Here is a 27,744-nt window from a genome sequence, read left to right as displayed (position 1 = left end):
AACAAGGGTCCATGGCTAGAACTGGGCCAGTGACACTGTGATTGCATGTATCATGTGTCCTCACTACAAGTCCAGGACTTCCATCCACTATCATTTCACAAAAATAAAGATGAATCTTAAACGGTAGGTTGGTAATATTACATGCATTACATACAATATTACAGCAAATGTGCCATTTACTCCTGTTTGTGCAACACTTGTTATCAACAGTTGTTTCTTTCTTTCTTTGTCATCAGGATTATTCAAAAAGTACCCAACTGATGTGCACCAAACTCGGTGGAGGGATGGGGCGTGGGCCAGGGAAGAACCCTTTCAACTTTGGAGCAGATTCAATGAACAGGTGAAGGTCCAGGATTTTTTTTTTTCTCCTTTGTCAATTACTTCCCTTTATGTGAGACGGGGCATCAGTATTTGGCTGTGGCAGAGGTATAAGCTCTCCTGAGTGCCATTCTGGTACTTCCTATGTTTTATGACAAATAAATCATTTGTGTTATCAGATGACTTCCTTTTTCCTTTTATTTTTCTGTTATTATAGAGCTAGACTGAGGTGTAGGATTGTTTGGCCTTGGCGGAGGTATGCACTTTACTGAGTGCCATAGTAATTTTAAAATGAAACTGAGTGCCAAAGACAGATTAAGGAGGGGGAAGTATAGAGAGACTTGTGACTAACACATTGTTCATTTAGTTGTTTTCATTTGATTTGTTGGCAATAAGAAGAATATTATGCCAGCATTATCCTTTAAAGATACAAGTGTGAAATGAAAATATTTAGCAGAGTTCTGATGGGGCTGATGGCTCAGGTGCACTTGCAGTGTCACAGGTATAAACCCTGCCCAGGTTCTTTCCTGACTTGGCACTGAATGCCAATAAATCCCACGCTGACACGTTTTCCTGATAACCAGAGGAAGTTGGCCTCATTATGATTGTATATTAGTCAAAATTAGAAGGATCATTTTGACCATGAGCACTTAGATTTAAAGCATGGAACACTTGAACCACTCAAACTTCTGCCATCACTATATTTGTAACTTGTGCTCCTCAGCGTGCCAAGGAATGTGCCAGTATCAACATGCTTAAATTCCACTAAAAATTCCAGCTAAATGGCCCATTCACAAACACATTCAGCCTGTCCTGGCCTGATGTGCACCTTGGCACTAAAGCTAATGCGGCAGCACGCTGATTTACCGTTACTCTACACTCCGGACTCAGGTGGGCTTACACTTTGTTTTGTAACTGTATCTGTTTGGCTACTATTGTGTTTTGTGGTGTCCTGTGAGCCGCAGTGCCATAAAGGAGCTTGTTTCCCGGTAGCACTGACTGAGAGGGACAATGGAGAAGCCTGGGAACTGAAACACAGTAGGCAGCCACTAGTGGAAACTCTAGAGCTGTGATCTGCTCCCAAGTCACTGCCTTGTTTTTGTCATTATAGTACCCTATAATGTAGACGAGCCTTCCCACTAAGAGCACTGTATGATCTAGCTGTGCCTGTGGAGGGTAAAAGCAGGACATAGCTTTTTTTTTTCTTGGTGGTTTGCCTGAACATGACTGACTGACTGACTGATTGACAATATGCAGCTTCATGAAGGAGCTAGCCAGAGTTTAGATATGAAAAAGTGTTTATTCTTGAGCCAAAAAGACAATGAATCATGGTTTTATTTCAGTGGAGTTTACAGACAGTATTTTGTCAGTTGTCGGTTCAAAGACACTTCAACTCCTGCATGCCTGTTTCCATGTGTTTTCATTTATACAGGTCTCACTTCATCGAAAACAATTCACGGGAATCAACGCTATGCAACTAATGCGGTAAATTCACATAACCTACAGCTGAACCAAGGCCCATCAGTGTGGAGGAACGACTGGGCATCTGAACTCATCATGTGAGTTAATGGTGTTCACAGCATTAAAGCTTTGACCTTTTAATGGGAAACTCCCATTTCTTATAACTCAGATCTGTTGTTTCTATCAGGGACAGGCATGGAAACACAAGTGGGATAATGTGACAGCCCCAAAGTGCATTATTTTTAGTGCTAAAACAATTACTGGAATAATACACACATAAAAAAATTAATCACCATCCATTCTGACAATGCCAAATATTTTCTGATTTTTGCTTCTCCAATGTGAGGATTTGCTGCTCTTCTGTTTCATGTCACTGTAAATGAGGTTTGGATTAGTTGTAAATTATGGAGGGATTTTTATCAGACTTTTTCCTGATAGAATTATCAACAGAAATCTTTATCTAAGCTTTTTGTTACTCCTTAGCCACATGTGTGCCGTTTAACACAAAGTACTAACACTTGAGGACCTAAATGCAGGACTCAGGCGCAAGGCAGATTAGAATTCAACCAAGTGGCAGTTTATTGTAAAAGATAGTAAAGTCTTTAGCGCAGTAGTGGGCAGACTGGAGTGAGTGTCAAAGAGTTGTGACCAGTGAGCAGCCTGAGCTGGAGACAGCAGGTATGGCACAGAGTGTGGCAGGGAGACTGAGGCAGAGCATAAACTAGAATAAGCACAAGGCGAAATAACAGCGGGACTCTAAAGAGATTCAGCCGCACATTAACTGACGTTCTGGCAACAGTTGAAGTGAAGGGCTGGTCTTCTTGTGCTGCAGGTGAGGGGTGTGGTTGACGAGGTGATTTGCAACAGGTGAGCAGGAGATCTTGCAGGAAGCAGAAACTAGGTTGACTACACCCAGGCCTAGGCACACACACACACAGACACACAAACAGGGTACAAACAAGAAACTACAGGGAGGAGAAGCAACGGAAACACAAGAGAATATGCCTCTTTCTTAAAGGGAAACTGCCTCAATTTAAATTTATCCAAGTGTGTTTCCAGCTGTTGCAGAAAAAAGCTCTATAAAGCCTTTAGTGTCTTTTGTGTGAGAGAGCTGCACAAAGTCTGATAAAGTGCCTCGAGTGATGCCACTTAAGTCAGTGTTGGTCTAGTTGGTAGTCTGAGGACTACAGGTCTGAAAATGAAACAAATGTGGGGGTGTGAAATTAAAAACAAGTGAGTTTACCAGAGCTTTGCAGCCTGCTCCTTATCTCAGTAGCTCATGGTTACATGAGCATACACACTCCTGAATCTCCAAGCAAACTGTTGGTGATCGAGTTGCAGTGTGGGTGATGTTGGTGCTGCTTTTACGGGAATCTTCTAACAGTGAAACTCCACTGACAGCATCATGCAGTGATGAGTCATTCAGTGCATGACTGTAGCACACACTGAATGCATCGTACAGGCAGAAGAAGTCATTGTGCTGGGAGTGAATATGATAAAATTGCTGCTTTTCTCCCGAGTTAACATGAATCAAGATGCCACCGGTGTGTGGGGTGGGGTTAGTGTCAGGGTGGAAGCAATGGTGAGACACCACAAAACTGAGAAACGAGTTGATAAGAATCACATTCTTAAATTCTGATTTTCTCCTCAGTAGAAACATTACTGATCGATGAACGGCTCATTTATTCCCTTTAAACTCCGCAAACCATAGATGAACTGAATTAGTATAGCCCAGGTTTTTTTTTTTTTTTTTTTTTTTTTTTTTTTAAACATGTCCCTGGATGACAGGGCCTGCCTGGTGCTCTGGTCCTCATCATGCAGCTGCTGAGTAGAGAGGAATCCCTGGTATGACTCAGAAGGGCTCATGTGTTAACTTGTGTTTGGCCGAACAGCTCTCTATCCCTCCGAGCTCTCTGTCATCTGTGATATTGCTAATATTGGCATGGGAAAAAACGCTCCGTCAGAGCGCTGTGAAGCAGACCTTCCTCCAGTGTAAATCACTCTCACTGTTTGATTTGTCTGAAGATAACAAACACATGCGCGTGTAGATGTGCGCACACACACTTGAAAAACTCAAAGAGACGAGCTGGATGATTGAAGAGCTGGGACTGGGATCAGGGTATTTCCTGAGGCTGTGATGGAGGAGTGGCCTGGCTTGTCACTGCTTGGCAGCTCTCTGTCCGTTTTTGTCAGTCCATTTGCTGAATTCCCATCAGTGCTTTTCTTTTCTACGGCTCATGACACCTTTCCAAAACGACAGAGAGGGCATCTCTGGGGAGATGAAGCTAAAATGCCTGATGCATTAGCATTTCTCTTCTTTGCTGATTCTCAGTCTCAGTCTTGGCTTTCTTTCCTTCCCATCACCACCACCTCTCTGTCTCTCTTTCTCTCTCACTGTCTCTCTTTTCGGCTCCATCTGAACGAGTGCCACACTCCCACACAGTGAATGCTCTGAGCCACACATACCCTGTGACCCCGCCCGGCCACTGTGCTATAAAAAGCCTGTCAGTTTTCATCCAAACCCATGGAAATCAGTAGCAGCGCCAGCCGCCACCCTTACTTAACCCTCCAGTCTACTTCCTGCCAAGGACCTGCCATTTGTGCCACTGTGCGAGCTCTACAGAATAGTGTTGTGAAACTTTGCATCTATTATGATTTTATGCAGTGTTGTTTTTAGCCAAGGCTGTACTCTAGATAGCTGCACAAACAGTTTATGTAGTCTTTTTTTTTCTTGCAAAGTAAACAGGCAGCAGTCTTTCTGGAGCAATGGTAATTTTTTGTTGTTTAAAGGAATCCATCCGGGAAAAAAAACTTTCATTCCTCCTTCTGTTCTTTGACTTACAGGTACATTTCATATGAATGCTGATACTAGATGACCTGATGTGACATTCGGTGTATCCAAAGTGGTCTCCCTTCCTCTGTGACGAAGGGGTTTTGCGGAGGATGCACTCATGTCTGTTTCAAAGGTAAAAGTTAAAATAAAAAAATAGTCCAAGTTTCAAAAGTAAAGGTACTTGTTGGGCAGAATATCTCCTTTCAGACTGTTCTGTTTTATTATGATACACAGTGCTAAGTATTCAGACCCCTTCACTTTTTTTTAATTACTTTACTGTGTTACTGATTTTAAATAGATAAAATTGGCATTGTCACACTCACTAAGCCATAATGACAAAGTGAAAACAAAAAAATATTTCACAGTTTTGCAGCGACACTTTACTGTGGCACTGCAAGACTGTGGCCAGGTGCATCTTGTTTGTCTTAATTACCCTTGAGATGTGCCTAGAACCTGATTGAAGCCCACCTGTAGCAAAGTGAACTGATTGGACAGAGTTTAGAAAGGCACACTCCTGTGTATATAAGGTGCCACGATTCACACTGCCCCTATATTTTTTTTTTCTTAAACTTAAGATAACTTAAATCGCGGGTGAAATTCATACCAATTTTTTCACCTGCTTAAATTTCGACCAGCCACAGTATAATCCAGCCATGACACTAGGACTGCTGTGTCTTATTTTGAAAACAAATGTAGAAAAATCAGACTGATGCGGTATGAGGTAGATGACACATAATGAGGCAAAGCAGGGAAACCAGAAAGGTAAAACAGATATCATCGCAAAGTAACTCCTGGAATTCAGTGGTGATACATAAAACAGTGTAAGAGCTGGCGCTTTCTTTAATATTCATAACTGCAGGAGGACAGTTTTTGTTGGCCGGTCTTCCTGGGAGAAGACCAAGAGCTCTGGGTGTCTCCACACTGCAGCGGCCTGACTTGCCCTGTAGGTGGGTCGTGCTTGAGGTTGAAAGACAGCAACTAATTAAAGTTTGCTAAGAGAAAATGAATGTTGCACACATGTCGCCGTGGGGGAGAGGATCTGGGCTGTGATGTGGGCAGTCTGCGAGAGGGTCAAGCTTTGAACGGGAGGGAAGATGGATGCAGCGGTGGTGGCAGAGGGCGTGGAGGTCGTGAAATGGAGCGGTGAACCAAAGGCCTGAGTCAACAGTGTTTATCCTTCCTTTCCTTTCATTTGGGTATTGGTTGGCCATAACTAAAGCATAGGTATACAAAGAATAATACACAGTTGCCAATAATCGCACTAATCCTAAAATATTTTTTTGAGTGTGAGGCAAAAATTGAACACGCTTTTTTTTTTTATGTATAGCTTGTCATCAGAAACAATGTTGAATTACTTATACACAATCTACAGAGAGTTAAAACTAGACCTTCATTCAGCTGATGAGGCAATCCATTCTTTCTTAAAGCCAAGCTCATGGAAGAATGTTCTCCTCTTTCCCTCTACTGGCATGTGAACGTCTCATCCAGCTTTGCTAAGTATCACTTGCGAGTATAATGACAGCGTTTCTGAGCAAACTGTGCATTTTATATCACAGCGGAGAGACTCCATGCTGTGAAATTCAGTGTTTTTCAGATCTAGTCTTTCCTCTGTGACCATGCACAGTCAGTGTAGGGTCACACCGCCTGCATTTAGTTACTTGCTCGGTTAGTGTGTGGACAGGTTTATTCAGAAAGGATGCTATTTAAGTACAGTTTTGTGCAAGAGACTTCAGTTATCTGTCAGAAAGAGACCACAAGTCTGCTTTGTATTTTATTTATTTATTTTTTATTTTTTTAACAGACTGGGTTTTGTTTTTTGTACTTAAGTAAAGTTAGCGCAGCAAACTGTGATAGTTTTACACAAAAATACAGGCTTCAGACAACAGTGTAATCAAACGCATCAAAATTACATTACATGTAAGACTGTTTAGATCAAAGTCTGGTTATAGGTCTTTTGTGACTGATAAATAGCCTGAAGTGATGTCACTTGAGTCAGTATTGGTTGAGTCTGAAGGTTTGAAAAAGTTTGAAAAGAAATCTTAGCTGTGGACTTAGAAAGAGGTGACTTTACCAGACCTCTGCGGTCCGCTGCTTATCTCTGTTTGAGGCAAGTGTTTTCAGGCCACATTAGCTGCTGCTACCATAATTCACCTAAATCTCAGACCAAACTGTTGGCAGGCTTCAGGAAGAAGAATGTGTGGAATAAAAAAAAAGACATGGACTTTGATCCTTTCCTTTTTGTTTTAAACTGTCCATCATGAGTCGGACAATGGTTTAGGAATGCAGGGCTGAAGTAGTGGAGTTGTCCTGTGAGTCAACATGTGGTTAGGGTAGCTTAGCATAAAGTCTGGAGGCACAGGAAGGTAGCCTGAAAATATGCTTCAGCTGTCTGAATATCTATCTAACACACTGTACCTATTTTTGTCAGACTCACCGAAGGGAAAAAAAAAACATAAAAGTCAACTGTGCAATTTTAGTAAGAATTACCTGCTGTCCTCACAATGAGGTTGCCAAGTTTGAGCTCATCGGCCATATTAGGCAACCCGCACGGTAGCGGGAAATGCTGCACTGAAGTACAACAGCAACATGTAACTATGCATAAAATCACATTGTGGGTTTACCTCTTCTAGCTTTTGGACAAAGCCAGGCTGTTTTGTGCTGCCACAAGTCTTTATGCTAATTTAGGCTGAACAAGTCTCACCTCCAGCTCCATGCTTAATAGAAACTTCCAGTATGTTTCACATTAAAGTGGCCTTTGTGACTCAGTGGATTTTGCTTCCTCCTTTGAGGAGGTTTTGTTTTTGTCCATGTGTGTTGGTTGGTTTGTTTGTTGGTTTGTTTATCTGTCAGCAGGATTACGCAGAAAATCCTCAACTGATTTGTACCAAACTTGGTGGAGAGATGGGGCATGATCCAGGGAAGAACCCATTCAATTTTGGTTTGGGGTTTCTTTTTATCTATGTCTGCTCCACAGCCTTAACTGCGTGTTTCTTATTGTAACCATGACAACGAAGGTCCTCTAACCCTAAGGAAGTACTTACTTTAACCCACACCACAATCTTATCTAAACCTAACCAAGTAGTATTTGTGCCTAAAGCTAACCAAACAGTGATGGCTCCACAACCTTAGCTGCATGTTTATTACTGTTCCCATGACAGTGAAAGTCTGGTACGCCATTTCCCAGGATAGGGACAAGAAACCTATACTGTCTTTTAACTTGGAGGACTTGCTGGAAAAGCTGCCTGTGCATATATTTAAGCTACCTGTTCAATTTGTATTGCTGAGAATATTCTCTGATGACAGTTCAGGATCGTGGTAAGGACAAAGAGATGGACTCTCACCCTGGGTATCTCCTCTGGCATGTGTAGACACACAGAAGACAGAATTTCACACAAAGCCGACAACAGACCTGGAGGGATTGTTGAAGAGCTCAACTCTAAAATAGAGAAAGTTGTCTAGGACATTATTCTCTTTCTTGAGTTTTGCCATGAAATGAATCTGATAGGCCAGATGGGTTTGAGACACTGCAACACTTTTCCCACTCACTTCTCCACTTGGCCCCTTGATGCCTGCATTTATTAAAGTTTGAGGAAATGTTCTGTGCAACCTGCACTTCTGTAACTTGCTGAAATTGGACCCTGTTTTGTTGTTTACAAAGCTGGGAGGGATATTAATGTGCATTCTTGTGGGACATAAATAAAATCACTCAACTGAAGGGAAATCCCTTTTCCACCTGATATCACTTGTATCCCACAAGTGTCTCCACAGTGTTTAACAAATAAGTACTCACCTATTCCTGCTTTTCAACATCTCCAGATTTACAGTCCCTCCTGTGACGGCTTTTGGAGTGTGTTTCATATCCTCCCTGACCCACTCTGCTCTTATTACATTCACAGCGCGCAGTGGCTTGAGTTGTTAAGTGGACACACAGTCACGCACAGCTCCGGCTGAGATTGGATGAATTAGATCTGCAGGGATGGCGGGGTCCACACGCCCCAACGATCATGGTTTCGCATATGGCAAAACTGTTTAAGCCGTATAAGATCATCCCCCATCCTGTGTTCACACATGAAGCACATGAAAATGATAACACGCGCTTATGAAGGATCATCACAGACCTGATTAGCCAATAAGCGGCTAGTTATGTCACTGTGTTTCTCTAACATGAAATGATAAAGTAGATTTAAAATATCAGCACATGGGCTTTTTTTTCTGTAGTCCATGGTTTTAAACTCTAAATGGATGTTTATTACCAATGCTGAGTTAAATATGGATGTTTTATGTGTGCATCCGTATATAGCTTTATGTTTTCTCTTTGCTATAACTGTGAATGAGCCACTAGGGATGTGGGACTGGGTCAGGAAATACCGATGTGGAAGGCAGTGGCTCTCCTTAGGATTCCTCTGGCTGGGAGGCCCTCTCTGACTGGTCAGGCTGGAATCTGCAGGAAAGAGGAAACAGGTCGGCTAATGCACCTAGTGATCCCTCTCATCAGACTGCTGCAACCTTTCAAAGGCAGCAAGGGGGAGAGAGAGAGAGAACCAAATACCATTTTTTCCCAGAGAGGAACTAGGGCTCAGCATTCCTGGCATTGCCACTGGCCTCCAAACAATCCATACTCTATCTTGTGTGTGCTGGGAGAGTGAATGGCTGCAGTGTGTGAGACTCACAGACCCAGTTTGCCCAGCAAAGGGAGAGCAGCCAACGTTGCAGACACACTCAGAGCCCCGGACCTGGCCCGGCCTCCGTCCCCCAGCCGTTAAGCCAAACACTGGGACGTCTGAGACGGCACTGTTGAGCCACCGCACAGGCCAGACCACTGCTGAAAACACACTCCAGAAAATAAACAGGCCGGGGCCCAAGAAGAGCAAATATTTGATCAATCTGAGAAAGGCGAAAAAAAACGAAGATGAATGTGGAGAGGTGGAGGGGGGGGGGGAGCAGAGCAGAGCAGAGGAGGGAGGCAGGGATGGCTGGACATGAAAGAGGCCACCATTGTATAAATCACACCTTTTAAGGTGAAATGCAAGTTAAATGGCTGGGTCATTAGAGCAGGAAGTTACAATTAACAAAAAATAAAGGAAGTAGAAGGACATGAAAGTTAACACAGAACTGACTATATGCTGACTGATGGTTTTGACCATAATGAAAAAAGAAAATTTAAAGTACACATGTGACGTGATCTAAGTGAGACTTGCAGTAAGTAACAGGTCCAGGTACTGAACTTACCTGCAAGTCCAGTTTTCCTAAGCAGAGCAAGCAAATTCATCCCAACCTCAGAAATAGAAGTCTTCACTCAAGGTCCACTTACTGGCTTATTTTATTTATGGCTCAGCTGTCTGCATAATATTGTCATGATACCTGAGATGGTTGAAACCTGCAGAAAAACAGTGTGTGTGCGTGTGTGTGTGTGTGTGTAGTTTGTTTGTTTTTGTCAGAGCACTGTCCAAGAATGAAAGAGTGAATTTACACATTTAACTAATGAAAGCCATGAGCTATAACAGCTATAATATACGTTGTTTCAGAATCATGATGGAGATCATTGTCCAGTGTCCCAGAGTTCACTGAAACAGCGACCTCATCTGTGTTTGAAATCCAGCTCAGTCAGCTGGAGTACAAGATGTACTCATATCTGTTTCTAAGGTGAAAGTAGCAATTTAAAAAACAAAAATAGCGTCAGCTTAGACACACCTGACGGTCAAAATATGTTCCAGCTAGACCTGATTTAAATTCTTTAACATACACAGTAAGAGGTGCAACAAAGGTTAGGTTGACAGTGATGACTTGCAGCTGTTTGTTCTGCTGTAACTAGATCAATCATGTGGGACAGAAAGCAGCAATCGTGTGACTCAGTTAATCTGAGTGAGTCATTGTTGAGGAGCTGATGCAGACAGATGTATGTTACAGCTCCCTGTCTTCTCTCACCTGCTGCTTCTGTTCCTGACCCATCTGCATGTCAAGTCACAGGAATTTTTATGAGTTTTTATAGGTTTCAAATTTTCATTAGTTTTTATTTTAGTCTTTCAGTTTGGCTTCTTGATTTCAGATTAGTCTTAGTTTCATGAGTATATTTTACTCAGAAACGGTGGGAGAGCAAAGTGATGATGAGTGTGTTGCTTGTGAGGAAGACGCTCTAGGAAACAAAGCCCCCCACATAGAGGAAATGTGCTCCACAAAAGCTTGGGAAGCAGGGCCTCCCTCACCCCCACCCAGAACTTCAGAAGGTGGTTATCACAGACAAGTCTTTGTTGGATCCATGTACTTGTTTTCTCACTTGATGCAGTGTTCATGACATTTTTGCCTGACATGCACCCTTCAGACGGGACACAAGCAGAGTATCTCTTGAGGGCACAGGACACTGGTGAGACAGTTTCATCTGTGGCTGGATGAGACTGTCCTGGTTTGTACATGGGACCTTGCTGCCTAGAAACACTAGACATGTTCAGAATGCCAGCAAACTGATCTCTCAGAGACCTCTGTAGTGACAGAGCGACAGGCCTCAGAACAACAGTGGTGGAAAGTAGTTGTGCCTCCAGGTTTAAAAGGCACAACATGAGACAAGGACTGGCTGTCATTCCGGAGCAGGTCAGTGTGCTCAACAAAAGGCTCAAGCAGATTTTCAAGCTTTGTTTATGAGGACAGTGTCCATACTCAAGTCCTGCAGCATCTGACTGAGTTTTCCTTCTGCTATGTTGTACTGCTGCCACCTTCTTTAACTACTTTGTTGCTGGGTTATCTTCATTTCTTTTTCTTCTTTTTAATGCCAGTGTCTCGAGAAGTTAAACAGAACAGGACAGAGTGGTATAGCAACCACAGTGCAAACTGAGGGGGAAAAATGAAAACAAAGCTAATTTTAACTGCAGTTCTGTTTTGATCTGGTTTTTCATTGTTTCATTCAAAAACAGTGATGCTTGCACTTTTTTCTTTTTTTTTAACCTGTTCAGACACGGAAGTCTCATTCTCACTTACAGAGAAAAGCAAATGGGAACACTTTCAGGAACTGTCTGTATCAATTTTGTGTTGTTGTATTTCAGCCGGCTCTAGAGAGCAGCCAGACAGCTTTTGTGCATATGAAAATGTCACAGTCATTACTAGATTGTGTTTCTGGCATCACAATTGATTACATAATGGTGACTGTAATCCTCTCTTTTCATTTCTGACTTCATTCTTCTGGCTATGATGGACTGTACGAATCCACTGTGACTGCACCAGTGAGGGCAGCGTCATTAATAAAGTAGTTATCATGACACTTGTGAAGCTGATCATTGCAGACAATCGGCTGCAGCCACACAGAAGTGAGTCTGAGGATTATCTGATGTGAACAGAAGGGTTAAGATGGGATATACCTTTCCCCGCTGGCACTTTCAGAACCCGCAGTGGTTTTGATGGGAACAGAAGCAGGCCTGTCCTTCTCCACCTGGGCACATCAGATGTTATTGCCCCCCTTTGCTTAAAGCGAGTTGAAATGAAGCCCCTGCCTTGTGGCTCATCCATCAACCTTCCCTGCCTCCTTCTCAGCATGGAGCCCTGATGCCATTGCCTGTTGAGCCATATTTCATTAGGAAACATCAACACTGCCAAATGTTGCTTCTCTTTGCGAGTCTTGATGTACAGTTTGTAACTCCGTGAAATCCAATTGAGAGGAAAATGAGCTCCAGTCCTAGCAGGCAGGAGGTGTATGCAGTAAGCTTAAAATAATACATTTTTAGACCTTATGGGAGTCAGCTAACGTATTTTAAACTTTCCGTCAAGATGCTGTGAAATGCTGCGCACACATACTTATCTGGATGAATTCTTTTAGAGTTTCACAGAGAGCATATTTCACAGCGAGGAAAGTTATTAAAGGCGGGGAAATTTTTGGAAATCCAAATTATTCCAAATCAAATAAACATCCCTCCAAAGTTTTCCCAATTTTTATCCCCGGTTTGCGTACTCGTGGTTGTCTTGGACCAAAACAAAGCTCCTTTTTGCCCATCCTGGCTGCAGTCTGCATATCATTTGGCTCAGGTTGAAATCAGCAGACAGCCAGATGTGCTGAGGCTGTTTTTTTTTTGTTTTTTTTGAGGCTGGAGGGAGTTCGTGAGTAATATGGAGTGGACCTCATGGGGAAGCATGGTACACCTAGTCTTTGTGGCTCATATTATTATGTAACGCTGTTATATAAGCTGTCTGAGGCCAGCTGATAAACAAGGTCCACTATAGGGTATTAGCACAGCTGGGTGCGTTAAAGGTTTGGAGTGCCTGGAGGGTAATCAATCATTTGAGTTTACAGCCGTTGGTTATTCAAGTGGAGAGCTGGTGTGGTCGGCATTGAAACTGTCTGCTATCGCTGATTTCACTTCTGAAGCCAGAGTGAGCACCAGGCAATCAAAGCCATGAGGGATCAGAGCTCCATTCAGCTTTGGACTAAGAAGATCCATATGCCAGAGGCAGGGGCCAGACTTTTCCAGTTGGGCTTCTCTGTTTTCCCATGGCCCCGCAGTGGAGGAGCCTCTCGCAGCGTTAAAAGGAGCGAGCTTCTCCCTCCCGTCCTCCACACCCCTTGTTAACAGTCAGTGGGCCCATTTGGTACAGTTGCCATTAATATTTATGAGAGGAGAGCTCCTCGCAGGGGCCCAAGGGTGACAAACAGTATGACCTTTCAGAGGGCCAGTGTTTACTGTGGCTGTCAGGAAGCCAGTCGGATAAGGGAAGAGAGAACCCCCGCCCATCTTCCTCTAAACCAAATGAAAGCAGGCTGGTGTTTGGTCTGAGCAGATGTTGGTAGGATACCATTAGTTCTAGATGAAGCTCTGACATCGGCTGCAGCAGCTGTGTGGAAGCCTGTGAGCAGATATTATTCATGTCATATTAGAAAAAAAAAAAAAAAAAAGGCCTGTGGCATTTCAAGACGTGACATTTCCATTCAGCAAATCTTTCCCCAAAAATCGTGTTGCACGCTCACACGGTGTCTCTTTTTGTTTATAGTCTACACCCTCAGTGGTCTGAGACTCTCTCTTAAAAATACAGTTCATTATTTTCAGTCTGGGAGTGACTCAACAGAATTCGGCGCTCAGCCTGTCTGTGTTCCAGCCCTTATTTGTCATGAAAAGACAGACCTGAGTTTTCTTTTTCACCGCCTGTGATGTTGTCTGTAAATTACAGGTTAGTCACTAATTTGTTCAAATAAAGTGGTGAGAGCACTGGATGCATCTTAGAACATTTCTGTTCTGCTGGTTTTGGAAAAATAAATTCAGCCACTTAAGGAATTATACAGTGTGTGTCGGTCTAGGAAAATTATGACTTGCTTGACTTTGTTGATTGATTCATCACTGAGCTTTTCTTTATGGGGTGTTTGGTGACATTTTATTTCTGTTCTTATTTTTGTCCAATTGCCCCTTTAAATTTAAAATTAGAGAAGAAAAAAAATGAAATGTTTGTGTGCAGTTTTAGAAGACTGACATTTCTTTCTTCTTGACATTACAGGACTTGGAATCTCCTGCATTTCTTGTGGCACAGGTATGTTACATGATGCTCTAGTATTATAAGGGAAAGGAGAATACCATTAAAATTGATTCTTAACATGCATTAAAGGGATATTTTTTTTAGGTTGACACTTTGGTCTTGCCTTTGGAAACAGCAATGGAGAAAACAGTCTCACCACAAGGTCCATTTAGTAGCTCCTCTGAAACTTTTAGTTATATCACATTTTGATCTTTTCTGAACACTTTAAAGTTATAATCCTTCAGATTTTCATCATCCATCCAATCAGCAGACAGCCATTTGCTTTACCACTTATCCTTTAGGGTACTGGGGGGCTGAAGCCAATCCCAGCTGACACTGGTCGACAGGCAGGGTACACCCTGGACAGGTCGCCAGTCCAGTGCTGACACTTAAGCTGCTTTCCAACATGAACTGCAGCCCCTGAACTTATCTAGACATTACCTGGAGGAGCTGTATGTGTGAATGCAAATGTCCAAATCAGTTGAGCGGGACATGAAACAGACTTCACCCTGCCAGCTCACTAGTACAAAGTATGTGTCATGTCCGATTGAGGCGATGTTTGAATAGAGCCGGTGAATGTCTGGAGAATTCACAGTGATGATGTGGGAGTGTTGATGACGTTTCTCTCCTGTCTCGTGCACACTCTACCCAGGTGCCACCCCTTTTCTCAACAGAGTATTTCCTATAGGTGAGAACACATCTGACACAGACAGTCTCCTTTTGTGTGCTACATGAGAGGAAGGGCAACTCCGGACAGTGTCTCCAGACATTGTCCATAGTTCATATGAGAAAATGGCTTTAGAGACAAGCAGCCATTCACATCTCATTGCACATATGGGCAATTTAAAGTCGCCAGTGAAACTAACCTGCATGTCTCTGGACTATGCGAGGAACCTGGAGGAAACCCACGTAGACATGCAGAGAGCACGTGAACACTTCACAGAGAGGCCCCATCTGGTCGCCAGGGTCATACCTAAAGCTTCTTGCTGTGAGGCGACAGGTATAAGAGGTATAAAGCTGCTGAATGCATACTGTATACCTTTGCACCCAGCAGTCACACAGCGTCACGATGATCATTACACAAGGATTATTAAAGCAACCGCTGTTGTTTCCAAGGTCAAGAATAAACTGTCAACCTCAGACTCTGAGTCCTTAAAACCTTCTCATGAATGAACCATACATATCCTGCCCACATCAGCCCAAGTGGGCAAAAAGGGAGTGAATACATTTGCTAAATAGATTTTTGTAGCTATTGGATTTTTATACTTTTGCATAAATGTCATTCATTTTCACTCTTTTTGATAGAAATTCCCCAATAAATGTGTTTTAAACTCATTCTGTGGCGCAGAAAAACGCAGCAAAAGCCAAGGTGGACGCACAGTTTTTATTGCCCACTGTATGGTACAGGCAGCCCCTTTGCATTTCAGGACAACAAATAAACATCACCATGGTGAAGCCACTGTGAATGTCCACAGACCCTACAAATAGAAATCCTGCGAGTTCCTGGAGACTCGCTTGCTAATGACATGATGATGGATGGAGCGATGCCACCCAGTCCAGTAAAACAGCTTTATGAGAAAAACTTCAGCACCACTTCCTTCATTCCTCAGCTCTAGAGACTGAAACTGGTATCAATCTGATTCAATCATTCTTGAATAAAAAGAATTTAATTTCTTTTTATTATTTCTCAATCTTGGCCACAAAAACTAAAAGCATACTTACTTTCTTTTGATGTAAAATATGTCTTTTGATTTGTTGACTTCCTCTAGTTTTCCCTAAACCCCACCCCGCCTGATAAATATTCCTTTAACTTCCTCCTTCAGGCTCTCCTTAAAGTTCACTGAGTTCGTTTTTGTTTGAGAAGATTCAGCCACCCGTGTAGCATCTCATCTGAGAACAAATTTGTTTTTCTTTTACTATCTCCCCAGGCAGCCAGTATACCCAGATAGGGAGCCGAGAGTTGACAATGGTGAACAGTTTGTTGCTCTGGAGACCACTCTTGGCTCCGCACTCCTCCTGACCCTTCCCATCATCCCCCCAGGTGGTGTCTGTCACCACTAAATATGACATTCCCATAATCTAATCAGCTGACATGCAAACCTACCGCATCCCTGAACAACATGAACACTGCAATCATCAGACACAGATTACTCTTCACAGCAGACTGACACAGAATGGAGGGATAATATGATAACAGGATCTTTTGAGCTCCAGTGTCTGTGGTGGGAGTCGAACCCACAAGAGCCCACCCACGTAGGCTGGAGAAGACGGGGGTGAGAAGGCCAAGCTGTTGAGAGCTGGTGTGCTCTGTGGAACAGTATGAACCACAGTGTCAGATTTATCTGTGGTATTTGTCCAGGAAAAACACAAGTTTGGCTACCTTGCCTTAAATCTAAGGTGCATGACTTTAGAAAATACTTCGGCTTCTCTTTGGAGAAAAAAAAAAAACAAAAAACCCTTTTTGGCATAAAGCTTACGTCAAGGTTTGAAGTTTTCATTGTACCACAACCATAAACTTCCAAAGCATCTGAATTTGTCCACGATAAATGAAGTCTTTGTAATATTTTATATGTAAAAACAAGACCAAGAGCTATGCCAGCCATTCTGTGAAGCTATAGACCACAGAAGAAACAGAGCTGAATGCTACTGTCAGTATGCCCACACAATAACAGTGTTAACGTGATAATGTGTAAATTGATGTAAAAATGTGATAATTAGAACGAAACACAAGTACATTGTGTTACCAAAGGCATAAGGATTCATCATCGTCTGGTAACCATGAATATCTGGTCCAAATTTCGGGCCATCTTCTGGTTCATCTTCTGATATCTGTACGAAATGTTATGGCAATGCATCCAATAGTTGTTTAGACATTGGCCTAAAAACCAAAAATGTCAACTTCAAGTGGCCCTAGAGGAGCAAAATCACCATAATCAGCAGGGCTGATCCTCTGGGGAACATGTACAAAATTTTAAGGCAATCCATCCAGTAGCTGTTGAGATATTTCAGTCCGGATGTGACATAAACAGAATGAGAGATCAGCACTGTCGTCCATGGAGCCATGCCACTGGGGCGGCTAAAAATTTAAAAGAAGGCTTCATTACATGAGCAAAAATTATCTTCAAAATGTTTACAACTTGCTGGAAATATGTAATTAATACATGTTTCCATAGATATACCTCATAGTCCTCTGAGTAACTCCTGAGGTCTGGCCACCAGGCGCAGAAATCACTGGTTTGTTAAAGATAAGACAAGCTCTGTCTCAGTTGCAACACTAATACGTGTTTATTCCACTGGAAATCTCCAGGGGTGTCTTATGTTTCCTTAAGTGTTTCTGTAGCAGTTTGGAGACAAGTCTGACAGCTAACCCAGGGAGGGAAATTTCCCTTGTCGCATATATATCTCGCCCCCTTAATCACTCTGACAGACGCTTTGCTTCCAAATTAACTTTCATAAAGAAATCACTGAGCCCTTAACTCAAGTGTTCCAGCACTTGCTTTATTGGCTAAGTGCGTTCTGTCTAAATCAGAAGCAACAGTAAGCAGGTGTGTCCCAGCTACATGCCATTTCATGCTCTACTAAATCTCAAGAAATCGCCCTCCATGCAAAAGTAATTAGGATAAAATGTCATAGCGGGAGGAATGTTGCTCTAAGTGAGGATGAAATACTGAAGTGTTTTGATCATCCAGGAAGTGAAGTGCTGGAATGCATCATTACATTTGCTGAAAAGCCAGCAGTCCCATTTCACCACCTGGTCCTCAGCTGCCCCCTCAGAGCTCAACTCATCCAAGACAAGCAACAGCAATCTCCCCTTTCCGAATGAGGCCAAGGAAACCCCATGTCGGATGCACAAGTGGAAGGAAATGTCTAATGTATAGGGTCGGACTCAGGGGAATCCATTTCTGGGGGAGGGGAGGGGGGACGGGGGACGAAACGAACAGAGCTTGAACAAGTAAGTGTTTGTGTCGGGCCCGTCAGTGTCTGGCTGATGAAACTCAGACAACACACTGTGGAGCTTGTGTGTGTGATTTAGAGAGACAGTGAAAGATAATGAAAAAAGCGATCTTTAGAAACACAGAAACTGAGACAGTGAGACAGAGAATGGAGATAAGGAATGCATTCACTGACGCACATCCCCAGAATAACTCGACTCTTGATTCAACTGGTACATATTAAAATAGTTTGTTCTCATCTTACTTCTATGAACGGCGCAGGAAGTGTAAAGAAAGACCAATGTACCACATCTCTACATTTTTGACAGTTTTTTTTTTTAATGATTTAAAAACAAATACCCTGACCCTTGATATAGAAATGTACAGTAACCTGGATGAAAAAGTTTCAAAAACAGTTCTTACATAGCAACTTCTATAAAGACATTGGTCAGTTTCAGGCACTTGGAACCACGTACAGTCTTTGTCGTGCTACACAAGAAAGTATTTCTTTGGTCCTTTTTCTCCCCTCCCAGTCAGGTCAGCTGAAACCACAGACAGAACAAGAAAGTAGCTTTCTGGTTTCATACCAAGTATTTACATCATTTCATTAAAGACACAATATACGACACTCCATCAGACAAGAAACAGAACTAGCAAAGTTCCTCCGTCACATAACAACCCTTCATATTTGTCCACATTGGTTATGAAATGACAACAGGATAAAAAGGTATTATTATAATAATAATGGCTCGAATGAGTTTTTTTTTTTTTTTACAGCAGTATTAATCAATATAACTTAGTGGAATGGTTTTGATAATAAGATTTGGCAAAAAAAAAAAAAAAGATACAATAATTCCTTTTTTTCCACATTGGGCTTCAAAACAAAAAGCCACTTTGCTACAGAGGTACCGAGCACTCTAATAAATGCTCAGCTTACATCAATGTAAAGTTAAAACAGAAAGATCTCCAGACACCTTAAGTCATTGCTCAGCTGCAAGGCAGCCACGTTTGATAAGAGTTACTGCATGTGGCCATGGGCGACTGAACTTGTGCCACATAGTAATTGCTGAAGTTGACGTCTCTGACATAGGGAGCGGGCTGGTAGTAGCAGGTGATGTTGGCCAGAGCAGGTATAGCGTTCTGTTCGGCCATTACGCGCAGCGCCAGGGCAGAAATAAGCGCCAGTGTCTGCCTGCGCTCGTGGCCCATCAGACACACAGTGCTCTCATCCACCACTCGCCTCAGCGTCACCAGGTACTCATAGCGCTTGTGCTCCATGCCCGCAAAGTGGTTCTGCAGATACGCCTCCAGTTTCCTCTGCTGCTCACTTATGTCAGGGAAGTCGATGAAGAAGCGCGAACACATGTAGCGCTGCATCTGTTTCATCTGAGCCTCGGAGGACGGTCGGAAGCCACGCACCAGCAGGTGGCAGTACTTGAGCAGCCCGCCGCCTCTGATCTCTTCTGGACTGCGGGTGGCGATAGTCTTGGAGCGAAGGTGACCCAGCGCTTCCTCAAAGTCTCCGTACATGCTCTCCCCCTGCACTGTAGGGTGGAAGGCCTCGGACATGGCCGTCTCCGAGCAACGGTCAAAGAGCAGCAACGAGTCCAGAGTGATCTGGAAGGAGTCAACACTGAACTCAAACTGCCTTCTCAGCGAGTCCACAAACTTTAGTTCCACGTTCTTGCCGGTGTTGTTGGACAGCGAGATGAGGCTCCAGCGGTCTGTCTCGTTGCAAACTTTCACCAGTTTCTGCACATACGCCTCCTTCAGAGCGAGGGCTGTGATTCGCTCCCTGCACACTCCTTCGGGCAAGAAGTCCACCAGGCAGTCCAGCACCACATCTTTCACCAGCCGGAAGGTTTTGTCATCAGCTAGATTTAGGCCAAAGATCAGGTCCAGGTCTTTGTAGCCAAGGCCGTTGTCCTGGTGCAGCACGTGGCTGGCTGCCGAGCCGTTCAGCTTGACGTCACGTACCGCCACGCCCCGCTCCTCCAGTCGGGCCCTGACCACCTGAAAGATAAAGAGACGGGGAGGAAGAACTGAGTGATGGGTATCCATAAAAAAGATAACAATCAGAAGAGGCTGACACAGAAAAACATGTTTGTGCATGCAAAAAAGGGGCTGCTCTCTCTCCTTTAAAATGAAAAGAATCTGACGTGGTGTCATTTGAACGTAAAGCAAATGTTATTGTAAATGAAAAACCTTGATAGAGTAATTTTTAAATATTTCATTTCAGGTAAATCCAGAAGCTCCAGGCAGAGAAATTCAGATGAAGCCAGCGGCAGATTCCTGAAGTAGGTAGGCTTTCAGTGTATTGCTGGAGATCGCTTTGTCAACAAAGTCCTTAAACACTGTGATGCGCCTGAGGCTGACAATGGCCGATTTACAGTATATATAATGTTCAAGTAACATCAGCACAACAGAGATAATCTGAGATTCCAAACTTTAAAAAAAACTGAGAGCTTTTCAACTTGTTGAGAAAATGTGATCCCTTTGCTGCCATACAAACACTCTCTGGCAAGAAAAAAAGGTTTATCTGGTTACTGGAACACACACCGTGCAGGCAACTGCTGCGATGCTTGGGAAAACTGCTGAGCTACAGACAGCTGACATGTTTGTGCTTCCTGTCTGTTGCATCACTCAAATGGCGCTGAGAGGAGAAAAACAGCTAAACAAGGAATCAAAAATACAGCTCTCCCAGAGAGCCATCAGGACCTGCCGGTGTCCTCCCAGCTTTCAGTCTTTGTAGGCAGACAGCTAACCAGCCAGATCAGAACTTAGACCTTGTTAATAATGCTCCACTGCTCGACAGGTACAGAGGATGTACATAAGCTTATTTGAGACGTGGAAAAAGTTATTTTTCTTGTATCTTTTGTTGTGCGCTTCAGCATTTAATAAGCGGACTACAGCCAAGAAAAACACAAGCTTAGAGGAAGTAAAACGAGAACATTTTACATTGCAATTGTTATTCCCTCCTCCCGTAATCGTTTCAAGGTTCCTCATTTTTGCAGCAAACCATACTGGGTAAGAGCCAAGTGCCTTTGCAACATTTCAGATCATTTGACGTTAAAGGAAGGAGGAAGGAACATTTTTGGTAAATCACCGTAATTGTTGTCTTTCCAAGAATACCATAAGGGACCTGGACTCTAGCAGGGAAACCACAAGACTGAAGAAAAAAAAAAATCAAAATGCACCTAAAACGCTCACATAACAATGCATCTGTTTGTTTAATCTGTACAAAGAAAAGGAAATTTGGATTTAGGGTCATTTAGCAGGGGATCTTGTACCTGTACAGAAACCAAAACCTGCTGCACATTAGTACCCAGTGAATAAAATACTGTTCATCGAGAAATAGTTCCAGAATACAATCAGAGCTAAAAACACACATTGAATTTTAGCCGTTGTGTTTGTGTAGGGATTTATTAAGTGATAAACGAGACAACTTTGCAGCTGTTGGCAGGTGTTTTCTTGAACTTAAACAGAGATTTGCTATATGCTTCCCCCAGCCAGTGTTTATACTAAGCTCAACTAAAACATCTGACCCTGTAAACAGACATGTTTAGTTTCAGAATTAGTATCAATCTTTTTATCTGCCAGTTTTCAGTCCCATGAACCAGGAAGACCCTAAAAGAGACAATATACTTTATGTTATGTTAACATTAAGCTGTTTAAATATTGAACTATGTAACCAAGCTTTGCAAAACTCTAAAATCCAATGAGAAAGGTCAGATGCTTTGTAGAGTGAAAATACACAGCAAACTATCCAGCAAAGGGAAACCCACAGCAGTATTTGCTCTGACCTCACACTTAAACAGTTGGTCTGAGTTAAGAGCACGCCATAATCTGCCTGTCTGGGGGTCGTGAAAGGAACGTACGAGGAAACACAGCTCTACCACCCCCACCATCCCTGTCCTTCAGCACTCATAAAATAGGCTAGTGCATTTCCCACATGAAGCACCAGCACCTGGTGAGCCCGGGCGAGGGGAGACACTTCCGCTGACGTTTGAGCAGAAAAGCCTCATAAAATGGAGCCGCAAACACACCAGACAGTCTGGTGTTGACAACGCCTTGGCGACACATAACAGTCACTCCACTTTACTTCTCCAGTCTCAATAGTTTCCTTGAGTATTTCATTTAAGCTGCGGCCTGAATGTGTTTTTATTATGGCAGTTTGAAATGACCCAGCCATTTACCAGCCCATAGTCCCCTGGACGCCAATAAGAGCTCGGGCAGTGAGTCAGATCATCCTTCTGCCAAGGAAATGGCGACAGCGAATGAAAAGTTACGAGTCCCTGACCTTCGCATCCACTCCAAAACTAACCCAGCCAGTCAGACGTACAGTAGCTTGGCAGGCAGCGGGGGATGATGATGATGGTTTTTCCTCTGATTTGAAAAGCTTCCTTCAGTTTCCTATGCACGGGTGGTCATTTCACCTGAATGCTTAAACCAGAGTGAGTCATGGGCTGAAACGTGATGCTCTTTCTCCTCTGTGCGATGTTTTCAGAGAAGCATTTGTTCATTTGCTTCAAGGGTTCACAGACATTTTAATGTCCCAGACCCTTCCAACTTTATTGGATAGGATTCTATCCAAAGGACCCATTTGAGGATGTTGTATTAGATGTGTTGAGCTAGCCATGTAAGCTAAAACGGATGAGAAAGAAAGCTATACTAAGAATAGTCATCCTGTTAACCATTTTGCAACCAGCTCTAAATGAAGTAATTCACACTATTCATATTTTACACATGTACATATGTACTACACATGTAATGTAAAAAAGCCTTTGCTGAGACTGTGGGTGTTTTATCCAAGCATGAGGATGTGCCAGAATTTGAACTGACAGTCAATAACCGAAAGCAAACTGCCAAACAAAAATCACTACCAAACAATCTAAACTAAATGTTCCCAAGTTACCTTCTCCAGGGACCACTGGAAGCATGTGGTGTCTTCATGTTGCTCAATCTCACAACAATAGCCTAGTGAGGAGTTAGTTTACAGTCTGGCGAGGGCCACAGTGGAGTCAGGCGACTGGCTTTCACTTACCACAGTGATATGTTGTCAAGCCTGACCCACAAGCCCAGTGTTATTACAGGCACTAATCCATTCCTCATATTCTGCTCCAAATCCAGGCGACTCACTACCATGCAGGGAAGTGGAGTATTACTTCCAGTCAAAAAAATAAAAAGCACAATGGTGAAAGCAGGTCACTGAGCGGGAAAAAAAAGAAAAGGGAAGAGACCTATCTCAAATATGTACTGTAGACACAACAGTTTAGTTTGAACATGATATCCTGCAGAACTGGAATCAGAGACAACCCATTTGGTGGCAAACAAAAACACACTGGCCCTCATACCTCCACCCAAACACAGGAACCCACGCAACATATTACATAACCTGTGACACATTCATCAGATATCTGTGTTTATCATCATGTGGTATGATGCTACCAGGTAGACGCACAGGGCCTCTGTAGATATGGCCTGCTGAGGGAACGCATGTGGCCACCAATTATTCCGCCTGTGGGTTGATGACTGTCAGCATTAAATGGAGTACATAGTACAGATGTGTCAGTAACAGTAAAAGTTTTCCTTCACTGCTCCCATGGCTCACTCACAACCAGACCACAAACAGATGTTATTCAAATATGGCCCTCAGACAAACCCTCCATTAAGAGGGGCTCCTCGGACTCTCTGGGAGTGTGATCCGTTGGTCACCTTACCCAGTATGTGATGACAAGACAGGCTCTGATATCAGCTCTATCTGTCTCAGGTAGACAGCTCTGTCTGGTGCGTAGGCTAAAACTAAATGACATTACAGGAGCAGACTGGTGGTTTTGATTGTTTTAGCCCATTTACCATGAATCATGAATACCTCACATTACTGTCAACCATTTTCCAAAACATATCATAGTGGTTTAGATCTTTCAGTGTGTTTTTTTTTTCTTCCTTCCAGGCAGCCACTGGTTTCCATTCACGTCCATATGGTATGAAAATCAACTTTCAGACACTTGAGACCTGCTTGACATATTCCATGGCAGAGAACATGGCATTTGCTTTTATTTTTTGTCAAAATAATGTTGTTACTGCGTGGTGACACAGTGCAGACTTTTCAAATCAATCTATACTTACAGGTGCATTATGGTTGTGAAAATCACAACCACTTACTTTGAAAAAATGCTTCACGATAAGTGTAAAATAAAAGTTATTTGTTATAAAAGTGCTACAATATCAGAAAACTGGCCTTTGTTGTGTTGTTAGCACTGGCAGTGGACATAGCTGTATCTATAGGGATTATTTTAATCACTGGTGGGTAGTTTTTGACAAAATGAGATGTTTATATAAATTGGAATGGATATGTTAAATGAACAGAACACACATAATTATATCCAACTATTCAAATGTGTCTTCTTATGTTTTCATTACCAAGTTTTTTTCAGCGGTGATTTGAACTTCACCAACAAAGAACTTATGTTCGCAAGTTAATAATGTTCAAATTATACACAAAAACCAGCACTGGGTTGCTAAAATGTTTATCTTTGTACTTTGGATGCTGCATCCAACATGCTAACATGTTAGTACTAAGGCAGGACAGACACTGGAGACAAAGAACAGACACTGGTGCCTCTCAGCAGATACTGGGTAAGCAGTGGGCTCATTTTTCAAGAGCTGGTATTAAAAGCTCCTTAAAAAGTACTCTGGCTCATGGAAAGAAAAATGTTTGGGGTCCCTGTTGTCTACTGGATTGTGTAATGAAGGAAAGAGCAGGGATGTTTAGTGCAGACGGTGGGGCCTCCTTGATTATAGAGGACCTTGAAATGTTATGTGTGTGTGTGTGTGTGTGTGTGTGTGAGGGTCTTTCTTCCCCACAGAATCACCACAGAAAATATGAATCACTCACGTGAAATATGAAGCTGGATTATAGGCAAAGACATTTAAATAATGTCAAGGAAAATTGCAGCCCAGGATATTCCTTATATGTTTCATTCCTGGTTAAATATACTCCAGCTCAGTCATTATCTCTCCCTTGTCTTCACGAGAGTTGTGAAAAGAAAAAAAAACCCAAAACGACTTCAGGAGCAGAAGCATTAGTGAGCTAGTGGAAAACTGCAGTCATGGCGTTAGATCATCCCCACTCTTATGTCTGTGTTGAGTGATCAAATGTCTTTTCAAGTGTAATCAGCTCTGCCACAAATCCCTACCACTGCACAAACGTGTTTTCATAAAAGCCATGGCAATCTGTGTGTTAGCACACGCAGCTGAGACACGCCGGGGGTGATTTTATCTTCACTGTTAAAGCAACAAGTGAGTTTATTTTTAGAAATTTTGACGTCTGCTGTAAGGTATCCATGTTAGTGTGTACACGTGTGTTAAAAAGCTATTTTTGTAACGACAGGGAAAATTCCAGAGATGTGACAGTTTCAGATTTTTTTTCGGAAGTAGCTTCAGTTGTTATGGGCATTTTCAAGGAGTCCAACATAAGGAACTTAATTCCACAGACTGAACTTCAAATGAATCGGTGTCAGCTGATTAGTGACATGTTGAATATCTGAAACACACTTTTGTATAAGATGGAAATATGTGCAGGCTGTCAGTGTGTGTGTGTGTGTGTGTGTGTGTGTGTGTGTGTTAGGTGGGGGTGGAAGACGAATACACACATGGATTTTTTCGACCTGGTCATACAAATTTCCCCTTCTTTTTACATTATTGACAACGTTTTTCATTAACGTTACACACTTGTGTTATACAAAGAACCACTGACTGAACAGAAACTACACAGTAACCATTAAACATCTGTCTGATCCAGAGATGCAGCCTGATAAAGGAAGTCATGGGTAATGTTTACATACCTCTTGGGGTCTGACTTAATATTGTCTGCACACCACACTGAGTCAAACTAATATAAGTTACACTATTTCTTCCATATTGTTCCTGTTGATGGTTTTATTTTTGTTTATGATCAGCGCCAAGTTAAGATCATTAAATGAATCCACGTTTTTATTCCTCTACTCCATCATCAGGGTCATGTGGGCTCCTGGAGACTTCACTCATCGGGGTAATGTAAATACTGAAATATTCAAAGATAGCTGGATGGAGCGTGGTCTCACCTGAACGATCTGCCGGGGCTGCACGGACAGCGTGGGGAAGTTTCCGCGGCCGTGGATCGGGACGCTCTCTCCAAGGATGGAGTCCAGACGCCGCACCTGATCCCAAGACAGAACGCTGACCCGCCGACTCTGCTCCGAGGCATCACCGGAGGACATGACGACCGGACTCAACGGAATGTCCACAGAAAGTGTGTTGGCTGCGTGCGGACAGCGGCAATCCCTAACCCCCCAGAAGAGTAGGTGATGTTAGGATGAGGTGGAAATCACAGACAGCACCGGCGCGTCTCTCTCTCTGGTCTCCTCTTCTGGGACAACTTTCAGAAACCTCCAAAATGCAATAAAGTTATGGCAAAGTTTGACAAAGAATGTCAAACTTGCACATCCTCCACAACAGAAACTTCGAGTCCCCCTCTGCCTCTCTCTCTCTCTCTCTCTCTCTTTCTTCCTTCCTCTCTCTGTCTCCTCCGACTCTCTGTTCAGATCAGAGCCGCCTGTGGGCTCACACCGGGTTTTTTACCGAGCAGGGATTAACGCGAGCCTCCCTATTGGCTGGACACAGATTTATGAGCGCTTCCACATACAGAAGACTACAATCAGCCTACACACACACACCGACTTCCCATGCGTCAGATGGCAGGTTCAAGGACTGTAGGAAATATGGTAATTACTAGTTAGGCGCAATTAAAAGACGCTACTTCTCTTGAACTAAGCACGTGAAGCTCCAAGACCAGCTGTCCCAGTTGCACACTAGATCTGCTATACACATGGGGAAGATGAAGTATATACTGAAATACATTTATGTTTTTTTTTTTTATAATGAAGTATGATTAATGAGCAATAAAGTCCCCTTGGGGAAACAAAGTTCAAATGCAAATAAAAAATAAGAATGTCACTATTATTTTAATAATTTTGTAATGTTTGCCATAAATTTAGCAACTGCAAAATTCCATGATCTAAAGTAAATATCCATAACTCTGATGAGATTCATTTTTAAAAAGAGAAACAAAGTTCAACTCGCCTCCCTACCTCAATCATTTTTGTGAGTCCCTAAGGACCTTGAATATCTGGACAAGCCACAAATGCCTGCGTAAAATTACATGTCAGTCCAACCAGCTGCCATCCAGTCAACCAACAGACCAGCACTGCAGTCCTACTGACCAAGTGATCAGTTGTCTCTCATCAGCTCCGCTTTGTCCTTTGAAATGAACTGGACATCTGGTTTGATATAATGTAAAACCTTGTTGATTTGGAAAGTTTAAGGCACGTGATCCGCAAAGTAGAAAATCTTTTAAGATACTGTTTCCATCTAGCCGTCCAGGAAATTATGAGAAATTCATCATGACAAAACCAAAAATGCCAATCAGGTTTTTTTTCCATAAGGGGATCAGTTGCTTTCATTTACTAAAGTTATATTAGAACACAAAATCACAGGAAACATGGTCTTTCGAGGTCTGATTAGTATTGGGCCAGTCAGTTAAAAGCGAGCCTGTTCATCTGAAGAGGAAAATGATGTAATTCACTTTCTGATATTGTAATGTCCAACAATAGGTCATAATGAAGACTCATTAATTCCCGTCCCTTGTGTTTGATCAACAGATCCGACCTCGTCATC

At 42.7% G+C, this 27,744-nt stretch overlaps 1 protein-coding gene and 1 long non-coding RNA gene across 2 annotated transcripts; one reads left to right on the top strand and one right to left on the bottom strand.

The window, feature by feature from the left end:
- The first annotated feature begins 1,750 nt into the window (after positions 1 to 1,750).
- On the top strand, positions 1,751 to 20,277 carry LOC121192403. The gene is made up of 4 exons (XR_005895190.1): positions 1,751 to 1,877; positions 4,624 to 4,745; positions 14,078 to 14,110; positions 20,267 to 20,277. It is a non-coding gene; the product is annotated as an uncharacterized LOC121192403 (long non-coding RNA).
- tent5bb (terminal nucleotidyltransferase 5Bb) lies at positions 18,347 to 26,673 on the bottom strand. The gene is made up of 2 exons (XM_041054085.1): positions 26,133 to 26,673; positions 18,347 to 20,040 (listed from the first exon to the last, which is right to left on the bottom strand). The coding sequence occupies exons 1-2, from the start codon at positions 26,286 to 26,288 to the stop codon at positions 19,015 to 19,017; spliced, it is 1,182 nt and encodes a 393-aa protein (XP_040910019.1). The 5' UTR covers positions 26,289 to 26,673; the 3' UTR covers positions 18,347 to 19,014.
- Positions 26,674 to 27,744: the final 1,071 nt, after the last annotated feature.

The sequence above is a fragment of the Toxotes jaculatrix genome, chromosome 13 (genome assembly GCF_017976425.1).
Source record: "Toxotes jaculatrix isolate fToxJac2 chromosome 13, fToxJac2.pri, whole genome shotgun sequence".
Taxonomy (NCBI): Eukaryota; Metazoa; Chordata; class Actinopteri; family Toxotidae; genus Toxotes; species Toxotes jaculatrix.
Note: the sequence above shows the minus strand (reverse complement) of the source record. Positions and strands in the feature narration are given on the sequence as shown.

What these genes read in the sequence shown, in the direction of transcription:
- tent5bb (XM_041054085.1), bottom strand. Translation starts at nt 26,288, where the DNA reads ATGTCCTCCGGTGATGCCTCGGAGCAGAGTCGGCGGGTCAGCGTTCTG. An exon ending in AGCCCCGGCAGATCGTTCAG is followed by an intron (nt 20,041 to 26,132) that starts GTGAGACCACGC and finishes TTTATCTTTCAG; the next exon opens with GTGGTCAGGGCCCGACTGGA.